The 18,221-nt window shown below is 67.6% G+C and overlaps 3 protein-coding genes and 1 long non-coding RNA gene across 4 annotated transcripts; 3 read left to right on the forward strand and 1 right to left on the reverse strand.

The window, feature by feature from the left end:
- The first annotated feature begins 3,822 nt into the window (after positions 1-3,822).
- On the forward strand, positions 3,823-9,573 carry LOC121062786 (EH domain-containing protein 2-like). The gene is given in 6 exon segments (XM_040543042.1): positions 3,823-4,576; positions 5,199-5,296; positions 7,355-7,767; positions 8,735-8,899; positions 9,005-9,154; positions 9,156-9,573. Coding segments are annotated over 6 exon segments (1,617 nt in total). The 5' UTR covers positions 3,823-4,178; the 3' UTR covers positions 9,549-9,573.
- Positions 9,574-10,484: 911 nt separating this feature from the next.
- On the forward strand, positions 10,485-14,478 carry NOP53 (NOP53 ribosome biogenesis factor). The gene is made up of 13 exons (XM_040543065.1): positions 10,485-10,702; positions 11,313-11,377; positions 11,471-11,555; positions 11,649-11,854; positions 12,141-12,211; positions 12,300-12,395; positions 12,478-12,582; positions 12,666-12,857; positions 13,421-13,596; positions 13,683-13,749; positions 14,106-14,182; positions 14,286-14,342; positions 14,436-14,478. The coding sequence occupies exons 1-13, from the start codon at positions 10,506-10,508 to the stop codon at positions 14,440-14,442; spliced, it is 1,401 nt and encodes a 466-aa protein (XP_040398999.1). The 5' UTR covers positions 10,485-10,505; the 3' UTR covers positions 14,443-14,478.
- Positions 14,479-15,073: 595 nt separating this feature from the next.
- LOC121062804 (gap junction delta-2 protein-like) lies at positions 15,074-18,196 on the reverse strand. The gene is made up of 2 exons (XM_040543066.1): positions 18,085-18,196; positions 15,074-15,999 (listed from the first exon to the last, which is right to left on the reverse strand). Exons 1-2 carry the CDS (start codon positions 18,153-18,155, stop codon positions 15,213-15,215), a joined length of 858 nt encoding a protein of 285 aa, XP_040399000.1. The 5' UTR covers positions 18,156-18,196; the 3' UTR covers positions 15,074-15,212.
- Positions 16,136-17,154, forward strand: LOC121062805. Its single transcript, XR_005815704.1, has 4 exons — positions 16,136-16,214; positions 16,287-16,381; positions 16,515-16,592; positions 16,631-17,154. It is a non-coding gene; the product is annotated as an uncharacterized LOC121062805 (long non-coding RNA).
- Positions 18,197-18,221: the final 25 nt, after the last annotated feature.

Raw genomic sequence — 18,221 nt, forward strand, 5'->3', positions numbered from 1 at the left:
CTACCGCATCGATCGGTCTATTTTCTCTTCTCCCCCCACCCCCCCCACCTCCCCCCCCGGCCGCCTTCCCCGTGGAGCAGGCTCTGAGTCAAACCAGCGGGAGGCCAAAGAGGACTCTGCAGTCGCTGCCCCCGAGGCGAAATTGGGCGTTCCTCCTCTAAGTTATTTCCACATCCCGCGGGCTTTTGGACCCTCACCGGCCAGCCGGGGCGAAACGAGAAGGCGAGAAAGGAGACGCAAACACTACTCACGAAAGGAAAGTTTACAGCAAACCGGCGCGAGGCCGACGCCGTCCCCGCGGAGCCGCCGCCGCCTGCGGGTGGGATGGGGCGGCCGGCGGGGCGCGGAGCCGCGGCGTCGCCACGGGGCAGAGGCGAATTCGGAGCGGCCGCGGCGCCTCCGCGGTGGTTTTCTCCTCGGCCGGCGGCCTCCCGCGTTTCTTCCTCCTGCGGCGAAGGGGGGGGAATTCCCCCCGGCTCTCACCAAGTGCTCGGTGGGCGCCTCTCCCCCCTCACCCCCTGTGCTCCTCGCCCCGCTCCTCCTCGTGCCCGGGCTCCCCGTCAGCGCCGTGCCGGGCGCCGGCTCCGTCTGCCCCCGGCCTCGGCCGGCTTCACCCGTCGGCGCGGGTTTCCAAACCCTCTTCTCGTGGCTTTTCGTCGTTTTTTTCCCCCTCCTGCTCCAGTTTCTGCCCCTCTTGCGAGAGCCCGATCACTGTGCCTGAGGTCGAACCTTCACCAGACGCCGCTGCAAGTGCCACAAGTTGCAAGGGAACCGTTGTGAAACCGCGCGCGCCCTCCCAGCGCCGCGTCCTGCCCGCTCCCTCCATGCCTTACTCGCTCCTCGCCCTGCTTTCCGTCCCCCCGCGTCGCCCTCACTGCGTCAGGAGCCCGAGTTTTTGGGGTCGGATGAATTTATTTGGGGGGCAGGAACCAGGAGCCCCCCGGGGCTCGGTCGCCCACGGCGCGGGGAGGAGACGCGGCCGAGCCCCGGCGGCGTCGCCCACGAGGGATTTCTGGATCCCGGCCCCGTGCCGTGAAAGGAGCCTCTGTGCGGCGCCCGGCGGCGAGGGAGAACCAGAAACCGCGGAGAGAAGGGCGGTTAGGCCTTGTTTGGGGGGATTTCACCGGGAAAAGGGAAAAAAAAAAAAAAAGAAAATGGAAAAAAAGCGGCAGCCTCGCGTGCCCCGGCCCCGCTCGGGCTCCTCGCGGCGGGACGGGGCCGGCCCTGCACGTCCGCTGGAGCCGCGCCAGCCGCTCCCTGGAGCGCCGCCCGCCTGCGCTTTTCCCCCCTTATTTTGTTTTTTTATTTTTTATTTTTTTTCTTCTTTCCTCTATTTTCCGAGAAGAACCCATAAATCTGCGCCGCGGGCCTGGGAACCGGCCGGGCTGCCAGCGCCGTCGCTCACCGCGGGCGGCTCCGTCCCATCCCCTCGGTGCCCGAAGCTCGTCCCGAAAGCGTCAAACCTCTGGCGGCGGGCGGCTTTTTGAGCCAAAAACCCACGGTTTCATTTATTCGGCCCGGTTTCGCCCCGCCGCCGTCCGACAGCCCGGTCGGGAGCTGGCGCAGCTCTGGCCCCCCGCTCCCTTTTCTTCTCGTTTCGTCCCCAAAAGAGGCCTTAAAGCGTCCGTGCGCCCCCGAAACCCGCAGGGGGGGCGAGGAGAATTCCCCGCGCTGGGGAATCGCCAAAAAGGGAGGAATCTCCCCAAAACGGTTGAGGCTTTTCTTCCGGCGCGCGTTTCCACCCGCTCGCGGGGTCGCTCCGCGTGCCCGCGCCTCGCTCTGACCTTTTTTTTTTTGCGCTTTTTTTCCCCCTTTTTTATTTTATTTTTTGTAATCCCCCCCGCACGGAGAGGGCAGGGCTGCTCCTCCTCGAGCAGCCCAAGGGAATTTTTCTTTGAATTCTCTCGATTTCTGGTCCTCGGGCGCCGCGAGCGGGGCGAAGCCGCCGCGCGGCTGGGTAGCAATAAGGGACGACGCTTCCCAGGCGAAAATATTTGGCGTTTTCTTTTTTATATATACGTATATATATATAAAAATGTATATTAAATTGTTTGGGTTTTGTTTAGTGTCTTTTTTTTTTTTGAAACCGAGAAGGAAGCGCGGATTGGGATCGGTAGCTCGTTCTTTTTCCTTCCCCCGCGAGCCGGAGCCGGCGAAGAACCCCAAATCCCCCTTTTTTCTCACCAAAAAGGCCGTTCTGCGCCGGCTCCCTCCCCGCCGCAGCAGGGCTCCCGTCCCCTCAACCTCCCAAATTTCCACATTTCCCAGGAAAAATCCACTCGGCGGGGCCGGGGGCGGCCGCTTCCAGCCCCGGTGTCTCGCGGGGGCCTCGCCGCCGTCCCCCCCGCGCCGTTATTCCCCAAAACCAGGTAAAATCCCCCAAAACGCCCCAAACCCCGGCTCCGCCGGCGCAGGGCAGCGGCGGGGGGAGAAGCCCCCGGCGCCCCCCGAGCCCGTCCCCGTCCCGCCCGCTGGTACCAGTGACCGCGGTCACCGTCGGAAACGAAATATAGTACTATAAAATAATTTTGTACTGTATTTATTGTGCATACCGAGTTTTTTAAAGAATTATGTACATTTAGTACTTCTGTGTAAATTAAAGCGCTCTTCTTTTTAAAAACTGCGCCCGCCTCGCGCTCTGCTTCTTCCCTCCGCGTTTTGGGGCCAGTTCCGCTAAGTTGGGGCCCTCCTCGTTTTGGGGTGAATCCCCCTTAAATCCCATCCCTCCTCGTTTTGGGGTGAATCCCCCCTAACATGTCCTCCTTGTTTTGGGGTGAATCCCTCTAAATCTGGACCCTCCTCGTTTTGGGGTGACCCCTCCTAACTCCAGTCCCTCCTCCTTTTGGGGTGAATCCCCCTAACTCCAGACCCTCCTCGTTTTGGGGTGAGTCCCTCTAAATCTGGACTCTCCTTGGTTTGGGTGAATCCCCTCCCAACTCCAGATCTTTGTTTTGGGGTGAATCCTTCTAAATCTGGACCATCTTTGGGGTGAATCCCCCTAACTCCAGACCCTCCCTGTTCTGGGGTGAATCCCCTTAACTCCAGTCCTCCTCATTTTGGGGCGAAGCCCCCCTAAATCCTGTCTCTCCTCCTTTTGGGGTGAATCCCCCTTAAATCCAGTCCCTCCTCCTTGTTTTGGGGTGAATCCCCCTAACTCCAGACCCTCCTCGTTTTGGGGTGAGTCCCTCTAAATCTGGACCCTCTTCGCGTTGGGGTGAATCCCCCTAACTCCGGATCCTCCCCGTTTTGGGGTGAATCCCTCTAAATCTGAACTCTCCTTGGTTTGGGTGAATCCCCTCCCAACTCCAGATCTTTGTTTTGGGGTGAATCCTTCTAAATCTGAACCATCTTTGGGGTGAATCCCCCTAACTCCAGACCCTCCCTGTTCTGGGGTGAATCCCCTTAACTCCAGTCCTCCTCATTTTGGGGCGAAGCCCCCCTAAATCCCGTCTCTCCTCCTTTTGGGGTGAATCCCCCTTAAATCCAGTCCCTCCTCCTTGTTTTGGGGTGAATCCCTCTAACTCCGGACCCTCTTTGCCTCGGGGCGACCCCCTCTAACTCCAGCCCCCCCTCATTTTGGGGTGACCCCCCCCAGCTCCCTGTTTCCAGCAGGGGAAGCGCCGGGGGTCCGGGGGGGGCCCTCGGCGTCCGGCGCGGTCCGGAAAGGAACGCCGCCCTCCTCCCGGCCCCGCCTCGTCGCCGTGTTTATTTTTTTCATTATTTTTTTATTTTTTTTCTCCCCATTTTTATGGCTCGGCCTCAAGCTCGGCCCCCTCCTTCGCCCCGCTAATTTATGGCGATGCCTTCGCCCGGCCCCCCCCACCCCCCCCCCGGCACTTTTCTCCCCGACGCCTCCCGGCCGCGGCCCAGACGCTCGGCGGGACCCCCAGGAGGGCTTCGGGGAGGGGACCGGGCAGCCCCCCCGGCTTTGATTTTTGGGGAGGGGGCCGCCTTTTCCCCCCGCCTTCGATTTTTTGGGGAGGGGGCCTCTCACCATCCCCTCCGGCCGCTCCCCAGGAGGGGACGAACCCCCCCGAAATCCTCGCAATAAAGCCCCAAAAGCCGCCCCCCTCCGCCCGCTCCCCTTCCCGGGCGGGGGTCCCCGCGGCGCTCATCCCCCGGCGGCGGTGCTGAGCGGGGCGCGCGCCCCCCCCGCCCGCCCCGTGCCCCCCACCCCAATGTTCAGCTGGCTGCGGCGCCAGGAGAAGCGGAGCCCCGAGGTGGTGCGCACGGTCACCGAGGGGCTCCGCCGCCTCTACCGCGCCAAGCTGCTGCCGGTGGAGGAGTTCTACCGCTTCCACGACTTCCACTCGCCCGCGCTGGAGGACGCCGACTTCGAGACGAAGCCCATGGTGCTGGTGGCCGGGCAGTACTCCACCGGGAAGACCACCTTCATCCGCTACCTGCTGGAGCACGACGTCCCCGGCAGCCGCGTGGGCCCCGAGCCCACCACCGACTCCTTCGTGGCCATCATGCACGGCGACACCGAGGGCATCACGCCGGGCAACGCGCTCATCGTCGACCCCAACAAGCCCTTCCGCAAGCTCAACCCCTTCGGGAACACCTTCCTCAACCGGTGAGCGCGGGGGCGGGGGGGGGGCGTGACGCGGGACCCCCCCTCCCCAAAAAAGCCTCCCCCCGGGCGCTCCCCTAAACGCCCCCCCGGGATCCCCATCGACGTCGCCCCGCAACTGCAACCTCGCTCGCGCGCCGGAGCTGCTCCGCACGGCCCCCCCAAGCCCCCCCCGAACCCGTTCCCTCGCTCCCCAATTCCTCTTTGCCCCTTTTTCCTAGGGGGGGGCTCCTGCCCAAACTTTTCGTTATTTTCCCCATGTTTTAATATATTTTTTTGGAGGGGGGGACGCAAAATCCCCCCAGGGTTTTGGTGCTGCTTTTCTGAATCGAGGCCACGAAGCCGCCCAGTGCTCTGCTGGGGGGCCGGGGTTCCGCTCCCGGGGGGGTTCCCATGGTGCCCCCCCCTTTTGCTGGGGGCTCCCCCCGCTTCTCACACGGGGGGGGGCCGGGGGGGGGATGAGTGAGGCCTCAGGAATGCAGCCCCAGCTCCTGTCCCAGCGCCAGCCCCCCCCGGGGGCCGCCTCGGAAAGACGGCGTCAGACCCGTGGGCAGCAGCGGGGGGGGGGGGGGGAGAATTAAGGTGCCCCCCCCCCAAAAAAAATTACCATGTCCCCCCCCCCCAGGTTCATGTGCGCCCACCTGCCCAACCAGGTGCTGGAGAGCATCAGCCTCATCGACACCCCCGGCATCCTCTCGGGGGCCAAGCAGCGCGTCTGCCGCGGTACGGGGGGGGGCAAAAAAATGGGGGGGGCAAGAAAATACAGGGGGGGGCAGGAAAAATACGGTGGGGGGCAGGAAAAATATGGGGGGGGGCGAGAAAAGTATGGGGAGGGCAGGACAGGACAGGGCGGGGTGTGTGAAGTGAAGTCGGGGCCTGGGGGGGCAGAAAAGGGGGGGCACGGGGGGGCAGCACGCAGGGGGGCAAAGACGGGGGAAGTTAATTAATTGGGGCGCTAATGGGGAGGAAGTTAATTAGGGTGTTAAGGGGGGGTGAAGGTAATTGGGGTGCACGGGGGGAGCGTAGCAGGGTGCTAATGGGGGGGAGTTAATTAGGGTGCTAAGGGGGGGTTAAGTAGCAGGGCATTAATGGGGGGGTAATTAGTGCTCCAAGGGGGGGGTGACGTTAATTGGGGTGCTGGGGGGGGGTGAATGGATGGGGGTGTCGAGCGGGGGGGCACCAAAGCGTAGCAGGGTGCTGGGGGGGGGGGGATAAATTGGGGTGCTGGGGGGTGTGAAGCAGGGTGATAATGGGGGGGGGGGGCGCAGCTAATTGGGGTGCCGGGGGGGGGGGCACACAAAAAAAGGGGTGTTGGGCGGGGGGGGGGAGGAGGCGAAGCTCCGGGGGGGGGCCGGGGGGGTTGCGAAAGGCAGCGGGTGCCAAGGGTGGTGCCTGGCAAGCACTGCCAAGGGCGGCAGCGCCCAGGGGTGGTGCAGGGACCGGGGGGGGGGCTCCCCCCCCAGAAAAAAAAAAAACAGCACCGGGGGGGTCCCATGGGGTTGGGGGCATCCGCACCCCCCCTTCCGGACCTGGAAAGTGGTGGGGGGGTGTTTTTTTTTTTTTGGGGGGGGGGGGGCCTTGTGCTGCCACCAACTTTCCATCGCTGCTGCCCCACGGCGGAGGCTGTGCCCCCCCCGCCCCCCTCTCGCCCCCCCCCCCCCTTCCTTCCCCACCCCGAAATCCTCGGCCCCTGCCAAGAGCCCTGGCAGCAGCCCCGCTGGAAGGGCTGACGGGGACGGGGGGGGGGCTTGGCCGGAGGGGACCCCCCCGGACCGGGAGGTTGAAATTTGTCCCATGGGGGCCGAGGGGGGGTCCTGGGGGGGGGTGCGGGTTGGGCTGGATGGGGCCGAGGCCAAATTCCTGCAGCCGCTTCCTCGCTGCCGGCTCTTCCCGGGCGCTCCCCCCTGCGGAATGCACGGGGGGGGGGGGGGGGGGGGGGGCACAAAGGGGGGGGCACAAAGCGGGGGGGACGGGATCGGGGTCAGGGTCAGGATCGGGGTCGGTGTGGGGACGCGAGCCCGTTCCCAGGACCCGCCGCGTTTCCTTTTTTGGTGATTTTTGCAGGATTTGGCAGCTTGGGGGGGTTCTGGGGGGGGCAGCGGGGGCCGGGCGCTGGCGGAGGGCATGGGGGGTACGGGGGGCACGGGCGCACCCCAGTGTCCCCTGCGCCCCATGGGGACGCTGCATGGGGGCAAGGAGGGATCCTGCTGGGGGGGGTCTGGGGGGGTCTCATGGGGGTGCAAGGAAGGGGGTGTCCATGCGGAACCCCGTTAGCTGGACCCCCCCATCGCAGGAACCCCCCCCACTGCAGGACCCCCCCCCAAGGTAGGATGTTGTGGGTGGGGTTAGGGCTGAGTTTAGGGTCAGGGCTAATTTAGGGTTTAGGGTCGGGGTTGTGTTTAGGGTCGGGGTTGAGTTTAGGGTCAGGGTTTGGCGTTGGGGTTGAGTTTAGGGTTAGGGATTGGCGTTGGGGTTGAGTTTAGGGCCAGGGTTAAATTTAGGGTTTAAGGTTGGGGTTGTGTTTAGGGTTAGGGTTTGGCGTTGGGGCTGAGTTTCAGCTTGGGGTTTAGGATCGGGGCCAGGGTTAATGCTCAGGGTCAGGGTTGGGGTTAGGGATTGGGGCCGCAGCTGGGCCGGGCTCCCCTCCCCGCAGACCCCTCTGGGGGGCAGCAGCCGGGCCGTTTGCACCCCGCCCATCAGCGCCCCATTTCCCGGTGCCCCCGACCCCACGGGCACCGGGGGCGGGACCCCCAACTCGCCGTCTCCCCCCAATCCCCCTAGGCTACGACTTCCCGGCCGTGCTGCAGTGGTTCGCCGAGCGCGTGGACCTCATCATCCTCCTCTTCGACGCCCACAAGCTGGAGATCTCGGACGAGTTCTCCGAGGCCATCCGAGCCCTCAAGGGCAACGAGGACAAGATCCGGGTGGTCCTGAACAAGGCCGACATGGTGGAGACGCAGCAGCTGATGCGCGTCTACGGGGCGCTCATGTGGTCCCTGGGGAAGGTGTTCAACACCCCCGAGGTGCTGCGCGTCTTCATCGGCTCCTTCTGGTCCGAGCCGCTGCTCATCGCCGACAACCGGCAGCTCTTCGAGCTGGAGGAGCAGGACTTGTTCCGGGACATCCAGAACCTGCCCCGAAACTCGGCCCTGAGGAAGCTCAACGACCTCGTCAAGCGAGCGCGCCTCGTTAGGGTGAGCGCCGCGAGGGGGTTCGGGGGGGGGGGGGGGTCCTGGCCACCCTCCCGCCTCCATCCCGGCCGCATCCTGTGCCTGGCTTCCTCGTTACGGGCTTCCCGCGAGGCTGAGCCCTTCCGCCGCGCTAATTGCGGGATAATCAACGCGGCCCGGGATAATTAACATGGCCTGGGATAATCAACGCGGCCGCCCCCGCTCCCCAGCCAGCCCCCGCCAGCCCCTCCTCACTGCGGTGCCCCCCAGGATTTTGGGGCTGCTTTAGGGGTTGGGGGGGGGGGGCACGGGGTTGTAGGCGGATGTCGGGGGGGTGGGGGGGTGAGGGGGGGGGGGGGGGCTGGCGATTTTCCCCATCCCGCCCCCCCCCCGGCCCAGCCTTATCTCTTCCGGCCACCTGCGGCCGCGGCTCTTTGTGCACCGCATCCGGCCGGGGCCGCGGCCAGCGGCACTGAGCACGCAGGGACGGGATGGGGTGGGGTGGGAATGGGGTCGGGATCGGGACTGGGACTGGGATTGGGGTTGGGATTGGGATTGGGGTTTGGATCGGGACTGGGATTGGGACTGGGAAGGGGATTGGGACTGGGATCAGGATCGGGACTGGGACTAGGATTGGGATTGGGGTTGGGACTGGGACTGGAAATGGGACTGGGATTGGGATTGGAATCGGGACTGGGATCAGGACTAGGACTGGGACTGGGACTGAGATCAGGATTGGGACTGGGGTGGGTATTGGGACTGGGACTGGGATTGGGACTGGCATTGGGATTGGGACTGGGATTGGGGGTCTCAGCTGTCCCACTGAGGGTCCCGGCAGGGCTGTGGGGTGTCTCCGTGCCCGTGTTCCCACTGCTCCTGGGCTGTCCTCACCGTGCCGTGGCCATGCCGTGGCCGCGCCGCCCCCTGCCCCACAACAGCCCCCCCGCGCCTCCAAGCCCCCGGTGCGATCGGCGCCCCCTCCCTCCCGCAGGTGCACGCGCACATCATCAGCCACCTGAAGAAGGAGATGCCGTCCGTCTTCGGCAAGGACAACAAGAAGAAGCAGCTCATCGCCAAGCTGCCCGTCATCTTCGCCCGCATCCAGCTGGAGCACCACATCCCCCCGGGGGACTTCCCCGACTGCGCCAGGATGCAGGTGGGTGCCGGGGGGGGGGTCAGAGGGGGTCCCGGGGGATGGGGGGGGGGGGGGAGGTTCGGGACGGGATGTTAACCCCCTGCCTCCCCCTCCCCCCCCCCCCAGGAGCAGCTGCTGGTGCACGACTTCGCCCGCTTCCCGTCGCTGAAGCCGCGGATGCTGGAGGCGCTGGACGAGCTGCTGACCCGCGACATCGCGGCGCTGATGCCGCTGCTGCGCCAGGAGGAGCTGGAGGCGCCCGAGGTGGGCGTGCAGGGGGGGGGCCTTCGAGGGCACCCGGCAGGGCCCCTTCGTGGAGGGAGCCCTCGGGGAGGAGGAGGAGGAGGCCGGGGAGGAAGGCGACGAGTGGGTGGTGACGAAGGACAAGGCCAAGTACGACGAGATCTTCTACGGGCTGGCGCCGCTGGGGGGGAAGCTGAGCGGGCGGCAGGCGCGGGGCTGGATGGTGAGCAGCAAGCTGCCCAGCTCCGTGCTGGGCCGCATCTGGCAGCTGAGCGACGTGGACCGCGATGGCATGCTGGACGCCGAGGAGTTCGCGCTGGCCGGGCACCTCATCGGCGCCAAGCTGGAGGGCCGGGGGCTGCCGGCCGACCTGCCCCGCTCCCTCGTGCCCCCCTCCAAGCGGCGCCACAAGGGCTCGGCCGAGTAGCGGGGAATAAAGGGAGAGGCGGCCACACGCGCGTGTGTGTGGGGGTGTGTGTTTGGGGGGGGGGGGGGCTTGCACGTGGGTGTGCAAGGGGCTTGAGGGTTGGGGGGCTTGCACCCAGGTGTGCAGGGGGCTCAGGTGTGGTATGGGGGGGGGGGGGGGGGTTGTCACATTTGGGTGTGCTCCTGGGTGTTACAGAGGGTGTGTGTGGGGGGGGTGCTTGCACATAGGTGTGCAAGGTGCTTGAGGGTGGGGGGCTTACACATGGGCGTGCGGGGGGCTTGGGTGTGATAGAGAGGGTGGGGGGGCTCCTAGGGTGCTCCTAGTGCTCTTACAGAGGGTGAGGGGGGCTTGCACGTGGGTGTGTGTGTGGGGGGCTCAGGTGTGACAGACAGGGTGGGGCTCCACAGGCGTGTCGGGGCACAGCCAGGGCAGCTTGCACAAACGCGTAGGCAGTGTCAGCGTGTGTGTACACAACGTGTGTCAGCGTCACCGCACAAACACACGTGAGGGTGCTGGGGGCCTTCACACGCGTGTGTGTGTGCGGGGGGGGCGCACATTTAGGGCGCGGGGGGGGCACACGAAACCTCCCCAAGATGGCGCCTGCCTCTCCCAAGATGGCGTCTACCCTCCCAAGATGACTCCCGACCTCCCCAAGATGGCGCCACCCCCAGGACTCCCGACCTCCCCAACATGGCGCTCACTCTCCTAAAATGGCTCTCGACCTTCCCAAGATGGCGCTCACCCCCCCCCGATTCCCGACCTCCCCAAGATGGCGTTCACCCCCCCCCCCCCCCCCCGACTCCCGACCTCTCCAAGATGGCGCTCACCATCCCGAGATGATTCCTGACCTCCCCAACATGGCGCCCTCCACGTCCCCCGCCCTTCCCACCATGGCGGCCGGAAGCGGCCCCGCGGCGCTTCCGGCGCGGCGCGCGGCGTGGCCCTTTCCTTTCCAAGATGGCGGCGGCCGCGGAGGCCGCCTCGTTCCTGGCCCTGAGCCCCGGGGCGCGGGACCCCGGCAGCGCCCGGCGGCGGCCCCGCGGCGCCCGGCACCGCAAGAAGGGCTGGAAGCGCTGGGCCGGCCCCGAGGCGCGGCTGGGCCGCGAGATCGGCGACTTCCTGGAGGATGTGGCGCTGCAGCAGCGGGTGGCGGGGTGAGGGGGGGGCCTGGGGGGGCCTGGGGGGGCCTGGAGGGGGCCTGAGGGGCCTGGGGAAAGGCTGGGAGGGGGTTGGGGGGCTGGGGGGGGGTCTGGGGGGCGGGGGGGGCCTGAGGGGGGCCTGAGGGGGCGGGGGGGGGCCTGGGGAGCCGGGGAAGGGGTCCTGGGGAGTCCTGGGGGGTCCCTGAAAGCCTGGGAGGGGGGTCCTGAGTGGTTGGGGGGGGGGTTCAGGGGTCCTGGGAGGTCTTGGGGGGGGTCCTGGGGGTCCGGGGAGGGGCTTTGGGGGCACTCAGAGCCCTGAAGGGGGGGGGCTTGGGGGTGTTAAAGGGGGGTGAGCGGCTTTGGGGGCATCAAGAGAGGAGAAATGAAGTTGGGGGGGGGCAAAAAGCCGGGGGGGGGCTTTGGGAGGGTGAAGAGGGGGGTTTGGGGGGGGGGGGTTAGGGGCGGCGGTGGGGGAGGTTTGGGGACCCCCAATGGCTTGGGGGGGTCCGGGAGGGGGTTCAGGAGGGTCTGGGGGGGGGGGGGCGTCAGGGGGGGTTTATGGGGGGTCAGGGGGGGTCTTGGGGGGTCCAGGCCCCCCCGGTGGTGACCGGGGCTGTTTCCCCAGGGGCCTCATCGCGGAGCAGCCGGACGAGGGGCTCTTCTTCGTGGACACGGGCAATGCGGAGAAGGGTGAGTGTGGATTTATTCGTGGGGCGGGCACCCTGAGAAGCCCCCCCGGCACTTTGGGCTGACGTTTTGCCCCCCCCCCCCGGCCCCCCCCAGATCGGAAGCTGAACAAGGGCCGGGAGAAGCCGCTGCACATCGACCTCGTCCTGCGGCCCGACTCCAAGGTGCCAGCACCCAAAAAGTGAGTGCGGGGGGGGGTGGGGGCAGAAAAGCTGGGGGGGCACCCCGGGGAGCCCCCCCCCCCCCCTCGCTGACTTTTGTCCCCCCCCCGCAGCATTTTGGCCTACCAGGTCCCCAACGGGCGCAAGGAGAGGCGGCGGCGGCAGTTTTGGGAGCGGCTGGAGCAGCGCGGCGTGCTGCCCCGTGCCGAGCGCCTGCTGCGGGCACGGCTGCGGGCAGGGGCCCCCCCGAGGGAAAAACCCCTGGAAAAAGGGCGCCTGGACCCCTCCCGGGACTTCTACGACATCTGGGCGGATGACAGTGAGCGCTAAAACGGAGGGGGGGGGCGGCTTTTTTGGGGTCATTTTGGGCGGTTTAGGTACAAACAGCACCAATTGTGGGGTTTGGGCAAAAATCGGGGTCGTCCCTGGTCTGTTTCTCCCCCCCCCAAAGCACAAAAAATGATTTGTTGGAGGGATTTCCCCCACCCAATTTATTAAAAGATTTTATTGGGGTTCCCCCTAATCCCTGCCGTGGTTTTTGCCCCCCCCCCCGGTGCTGTGGTGGGAGCTGGGGGGGCCAAATTGGGGGTGCGCTGTCCCCGCAGACCCCCTGGAGCAGGCGATGGCGGGGCAGGACAGCTGGTTCCTGCAGGAGACCAAGAAGCAGAGGGTGAAGGTGAGCCCCCAAAATTACGGTGGGGGGGGTCCCAGAGGGGGGGCACAGCCCAGCAGGACCGCTCACCCCTTCTGCTCCCCCCCCCCAGCGCCCCCCCAGGCTGCAGAAGAAACCCTCGCAGGTCCCCGCCGTGGAAGTCATCGCCCCGGGGGGCTCCTACAACCCCACCTTCGAGGACCACCAGGTTTGGGGAGGGGGCTGGGGGGGCTCAAACGGAGCTGGGGGGGCGTCCTAAATACCCCCCCCCCCCCCCTAAAAACCCCCAGGCGCTGCTGCTGCGGGCGCACGAGGTGGAGGTGAGGAAGAAAAGGGAGGAGGAGAAGGTGGAGCGGCAGCTGAGCTTCCCCCCCGCCGCTGAGGCCCCCACCGCGGTGAGACCCCCCCCGGGACCCCCCCCTCCAATTTCCTTATCCCGGGGAATTGGGGGGGGGGTCTGACAGCGCCCCGCCCCCAGGAGACGGTGTTCCGGGAGCAGTGCGAGGGGCTGCTGGAGGAGTCGGGGGGCGAGGAGGAGGAGGAGGAGGAGGAGGAAGAATCAGGGGGGGCGGCAGACCCCGAGGACCCCCCCAAAGCAGCCGCGCCCCCCCCTCGGCCGGGGAAGAAAACGGAGCAGCAGCGGCGGAGGGAGAAGGAAGCGCGAGCGCTGGTACGGGGGGGGGGGGGCACAGGGCACTGGGAGGGGGGACACAGAACATTGGGGGAGGGACGGGGACGTTGGGGGGGGGCACATGGGACACTAGGAGGGATGCTGGGGGGGACATGGGGACACTGGGGAGGGTCACGGGATGCTGGGGGCGGCACAGGGCACTGGGGGGGACACCTGGGACACTGGGGGGGGGCATGGGGCACGGGAGGGATATGGGATGCTGGGGGGGGGGACACGGGACACGGGGGGGATGCTGGGGGGGACATGGGCCATGGGGGGGCCACAGAACGCTGTGGGGGGGGGGGCACAGAACATTGGGGGGGATATGGGATGCGGGGGGGGGGGGACACTGGATACTGGGGGGGGGACACGGGACACTGGGGGGGCCCCAGGACACTGCGGGGGGGGGGGCGTGGGACCCTGGAGGGGACGTGAGACACCGGGAGGGACGCAGAACACTGGGGGGGGGGGGGCCACAGGACACCGGGGCGTCCCCGTAGCCGCCCCCGGCATCCCCGGGGGGGGGTTTCGTAACGCCGCGTGCCCCCCCCCCCCCCCCCCAGGTGCTGCAGCGTCGCCGCGAGAAGGCAGCGCGGTGCCGGCGGCAGGAGCTGTTCCGCCTGCGGGCGCTGGGCCGGCAGCTGCGGCGCTGGGAGGCCGAGCGGCTGCGGCGCCGCCGCGCGCGGGAAGCCAAGCGCAGGGCCCTCGAAGGCCGGCCCCGACGCCTCGGGCGCCTCAAGTGAGTCCCGGGGGGTTGGGGTTATTTATTTTTTCTTGGGGGGGGGGGGGGCGGGGGGGGCACGTACCTGAAGCTCTGCCCCGCAGGTACGAGGAGCCGAGTCTGGAGGTGCAGCTGAGCGACGAGCTGGCCGAGTCCCTGCGCACGCTGAAGGTGGGTTTGGCGGGGGGGGGGGGGGGGGCTCTAAAACTCGGGGGAGGGGGGGGGTCCTGGTAAATCGGGGGGGTCGTCATTAAATTGGGGGGGGGGGGGGGGGCGGCAGCGCCCCGTGATGAGCCCCATCCTTGCACTACGAGGATTCGCAGCCCCCGCGCTGGGAATGTGAAGGTCTCCAGGGGTCCCGGGGCCTCGCCGTGGGGGCGAGGGCTTGGGCGCTGAGGGTGCTGATTTCGCTTCCCCCCCCCCCCCCAAAGGTTTTAGGAGCTGTGGGTGGGGTCGGGGGGGCTCCCAGCGGCCCCCCCCATCCCCTAAAATCCCCCTTTTCCTCATTTTTCCCCTCCCCGTTCCAGCCCGAGGGCAGCGTGCTGCGCGACCGCTTCAAGAGCCTGCAGAAGCGGAGCCTGATCGAGCCCCGGGAGAGGGCAAAGTGAGTTGGGGGGGGGGGTCCCGGGGGGGGGGTCTCACTGCCCCCACCCGTTTTGGGGTGGATTTGGGGCCGATTTTGAGCCCCCTTTTCTCTCCTTCCCCAGGTTCAAGAGGAAATACCGCCTGAAATACGTGGAGAAGAGAGCTTTCCGGGAAGTGACGTGAGTGGGGGCGCCGGGGGGGGGACAGGGGACACTGAGGGGGGGGGTCAGCCTCAAGGGCCCCCCCCCGACCCGCTGCTCTCCTTGTTGCAGGTTGTAGCTGCGCTTCCTCGGCCCAATAAAACCCTTTGCACCAGCAGCGCCTCCTGGTTTGCACTGGGGGGGGACTTGTGGGGCTGGGGGGGGACCAGCTCCCACAGCTGGGCTTGTGGCTCCCCCCCCCGGGAAGGGGGGGCCCGGCAGATGGTGCTTGGCTCAGCCCCTTTCCCTTCTTTAGGGCTATTAGCGAGTGGATTAACGAACGCAAATCCCAGCGCCGGGGGGGGGGTGCGCGTGCGCTGCTGCCCCTTGAGGGGGGGGGGGGTGCAGGGGGCAGAAGTGGGGCTGGGGGCCGCGGGGGGGGCACCGTGCATCACCCCCGAGAGCGCAGCGTGAAGTTGGGAGCCACCTCCTATTTATTTGCACCTCCCCATCCCCTCCCCAAATAAATAAAGCCCCAATTTCGCCCCCCAAACCCCAATTTTTCCTCCCCAGACCCCAAATTCTGCCTCCCGGACTCCAAATCCCCCCCCAAAACCCCAAATTGCTCCCCAAAACCCTGAATTCCCCCCCCCCCCAGCTCCCAAATTCCCCCCCAAAAAAATTAAATTTACCCCCCCCCAAGACCGCAGGTCGTGGGGCCCCCCCCCACTCCCCGCTTGCACCACGCCGGCAGGAGGCTGCCGAAACCCCCAAATTCCTGGGGGGGGGAAGGAGGAGGCCGCCGAACCCCCCAAATCCTTGAGGGGGGGGGAAGGAGCGGGAGCCCGCCCGCCCTTGCGGCGACCTCCCACAATCCTTTTTTTGGGCCCGGGGGGGGGGGCGTCACGCTCAGACGTAGGCCGACTCGCTGGACTGCGTCCGCCCCGGGGGGGCCGCGGGGGCCGCCGGGGGGGCCGCCTCCTTTTTGCGGGGCTCCCCCAGGGACTTGCGCCGCGCCTGCGCCCCCCGCACGGCCGCCCGCACCTTGCGCCAGCCCAGGTGGTTGAGCTCGGCCAGGTTGAGCAGGACGCAGACGCCGCTGACGGCGAACATGAAGGCGAGGAAGACGGTCTTCTCGGTGGGCCGCGAGACGTAGCACTCCACCTCCTTGACGCAGGGGTAGCGGTCGCACTCGAAGATGGCCGGCACGCGGAAGCCGTAGAGGAAATACTGCCCGGCCAGGAAGCCGATCTCCAGCGCGTTGCGGAACACCACCTGGATCACGTAGAAGCGCGAGATGCCCTCCTGCCGCCGCGCCTTGGAGCCCCGCGGCGCCTCCTTGGCGTCCTCGGCGTCGTCCGCGGCGGCGCCGGGCGCCGGGAGCCCGTCGAGGGGCTTGGGGCGGCGCGCGGCGCGCTCCGGCGGCGGGTGGAGGAAGGAGTAGCGGCGCTCGCGCTGCTTGGCCGCCTGGTGCACGGAGTAGGTGATGAAGCAGAGGCTGGGCGTGCACACCAGGATGATCTGGAAGACCCAGTAGCGGATGTGGGAGATGGGGAAGGCCTCGTCGTAGCACGCCTGGTTGCAGCCGGGCTGCAGCGTGTTGCACGTGAACATGGTCTGCTCGTCCTCGTACACCGTCTCGCCCACGATGGCCACGATCAGGATGCGGAAGATCACCACCACCGTCAGCAGGATCCTGCCCGGGGGGGAGAGGAGGGGGCACGGGGGCGGCACGCGGGTGCCACGGGGGCGCGCGGGTGCCACCGGGATACGCGTGTGTGCCACCGGGATGTGCGCGCGGCACCCGGACACGTCTGTGCCACTCGGGCACTTGTGTGTGCCACCGGGACACGCGTGTGCCACTGGGATACGTGTGTGCCACCCAGACAGGTGTGTGCCACTGGGATGCGTGTGTGCCACCAGGACACGTGTGCCACCAGGACACGCGTGTGCCACTGGGATACGTGTGTGCCACCCAGACAGGTGTGTGCCACCAGGATACACGTGTGTGCCACTGGGATGCGTGTGTGCCACCAGGACACGTGTGCCACCAGGACACGCGTGTGCCACTGGGATACGTGTGTGCCACCCAGACAGGTGTGTGCCACCAGGATACACGTGTGTGCCACTGGGATGCGTGTGTGCCACCAGGACACGTGTGCCACCAGGACACGCGTGTGCCACTGGGATACGTGTGTGCCACCCAGACAGGTGTGTGCCACCAGGACACGCGTGTGCCACTGGGATACGTGTGTGCCACCCAGACACGTGTGTGCCACCAGGACACGCGTGTGTGCCACTGGGATACGTGTGTGCCACCCAGACAGGTGTGTGCCACCAGGACACGCGTGTGCCACTGGGATACGTGTGTGCCACCCAGACAGGTGTGTGCCACCAGGACACGCGTGTGCCACTGGGATACGTGTGTGCCACCCAGACACGTGTGTGCCACCAGGACACGCGTGTGTGCCACCGGGATGCGTGTGTGCCACCCGGACATGTCTGTGCCACAGGGGTACGCGTGCACACCACTCAGACATGTATGTGGCACTGGGACACGTGTGTGTGCCACCCAAACATGCGTGTGTGCCACTGGGATACAGGTGTGCCACCAGGACACGGATGTGCCACCCGGACATGCGTGTGTGCCACCGGGACACGTGTGTGCCACCGGGACATGTGCGTGCCACCGGGACACGGGTGCCACCCCCCCACGCATGTCCCACCGGGACACGTGTGTGCCATGGGGACACGTGTGCCACCTCCCCACCCGTGCGCACTCCCCCCACCTCGTACCCACCCTCTGGGCCCCAGCCCCCGGGGTCCCCCCCAGCCCTGCCCCCCCCCCCTCATGTCCCCCCCCCCGCTGTCGTCCCCCCCCCCCCCCCGCACCCCTGGGTGCTGCCCCCTGTCCCCGCGTCACCCTGCGCGCCCTTGGTGCCGGCGGGGAGGTGACAGGAGGGTGACAGTGGGGGGGGGACAGACACAATGGGGGGGGGGCACAGTGAGGAGGGTAACAATAGGGGGGTGACAATAAGGGGGGGTGCCCTGTGGGGGTCCCTGCCCCCCCCCCCCCCCCCCAGCCCAAAGCCCTGCCGTGTCACCCCCTGGGGACCCGGTGTCACCGCCCCATGGGGGGGCAAAGTGGGGCTGGGGGGGGATATTGGGGGGGGGGGGGGATCTTTGGGATGCTTCCCCCCCACCCCCACCCCACCCCTGGGACAGGGGGTCCCATCCAGCCCCCTCCCCGTGCTGGGGGGGGGGGAACAGGGGCCAGAGGAGCGGGGGTCTGGTCTAAAGGGGGGGGGGGGAGCAATTCTGGGGGGGGTCCCTGTCCAAAGAGGGTGGGGGTCCCGGTCCTTGGGGGGGGTCCCGATCCTTGAGAGGGGGGTCCCGGTTCTAGGGTGGGGGTCCTGATCCTGGGGGGGTCCCAGTTCCAGGGGGGTGTCCCAATCCTGGGGGGGGTCCCTGTCCAAAGAGGGGGTGTCCTGGTCCTGGGGGGGGGGGTCCAGGTCCTTGGGGTGGTCCCAGTCTCAGGGCGGGGGTCCTGATCCTGGGGGGAGGTCCCGGTCCTTTTGGGGGGGGGGGGGGTCCCAGTCCTTGGGGGGAGGTCCCAGTTCCAGGGTGGGGGGCCCGATCCTGGGGGGGGGGGGGGGGGGGGGGGGACACGTCCCGCTCCGGGGGGGGATTCCAGGGTAAGGGGCCCGATCCGGGGGGGCGGAGGTCCCGATCCCGGGGGGGGGGTCCCGGCCCCGGGGGGGGGTCCCGGGGGGGCTCTCACCTGCCGATCATGGTGGAGTGCTGCTGCACCGCCGCCTCCAGCAGCCGCTCCAGGATGGTCCATTCGCCCATCGCGCTGGCAGCGGGGGGCGCCGGGCCGGGCCCCCCCCCCCCCCGCCCCCCCCCCCCCGGCCCCAC

Source organism: Cygnus olor (assembly GCF_009769625.2).
Source record: "Cygnus olor isolate bCygOlo1 chromosome 30 unlocalized genomic scaffold, bCygOlo1.pri.v2 SUPER_30B, whole genome shotgun sequence".
NCBI classification, from domain to species: Eukaryota; Metazoa; Chordata; class Aves; order Anseriformes; family Anatidae; genus Cygnus; species Cygnus olor.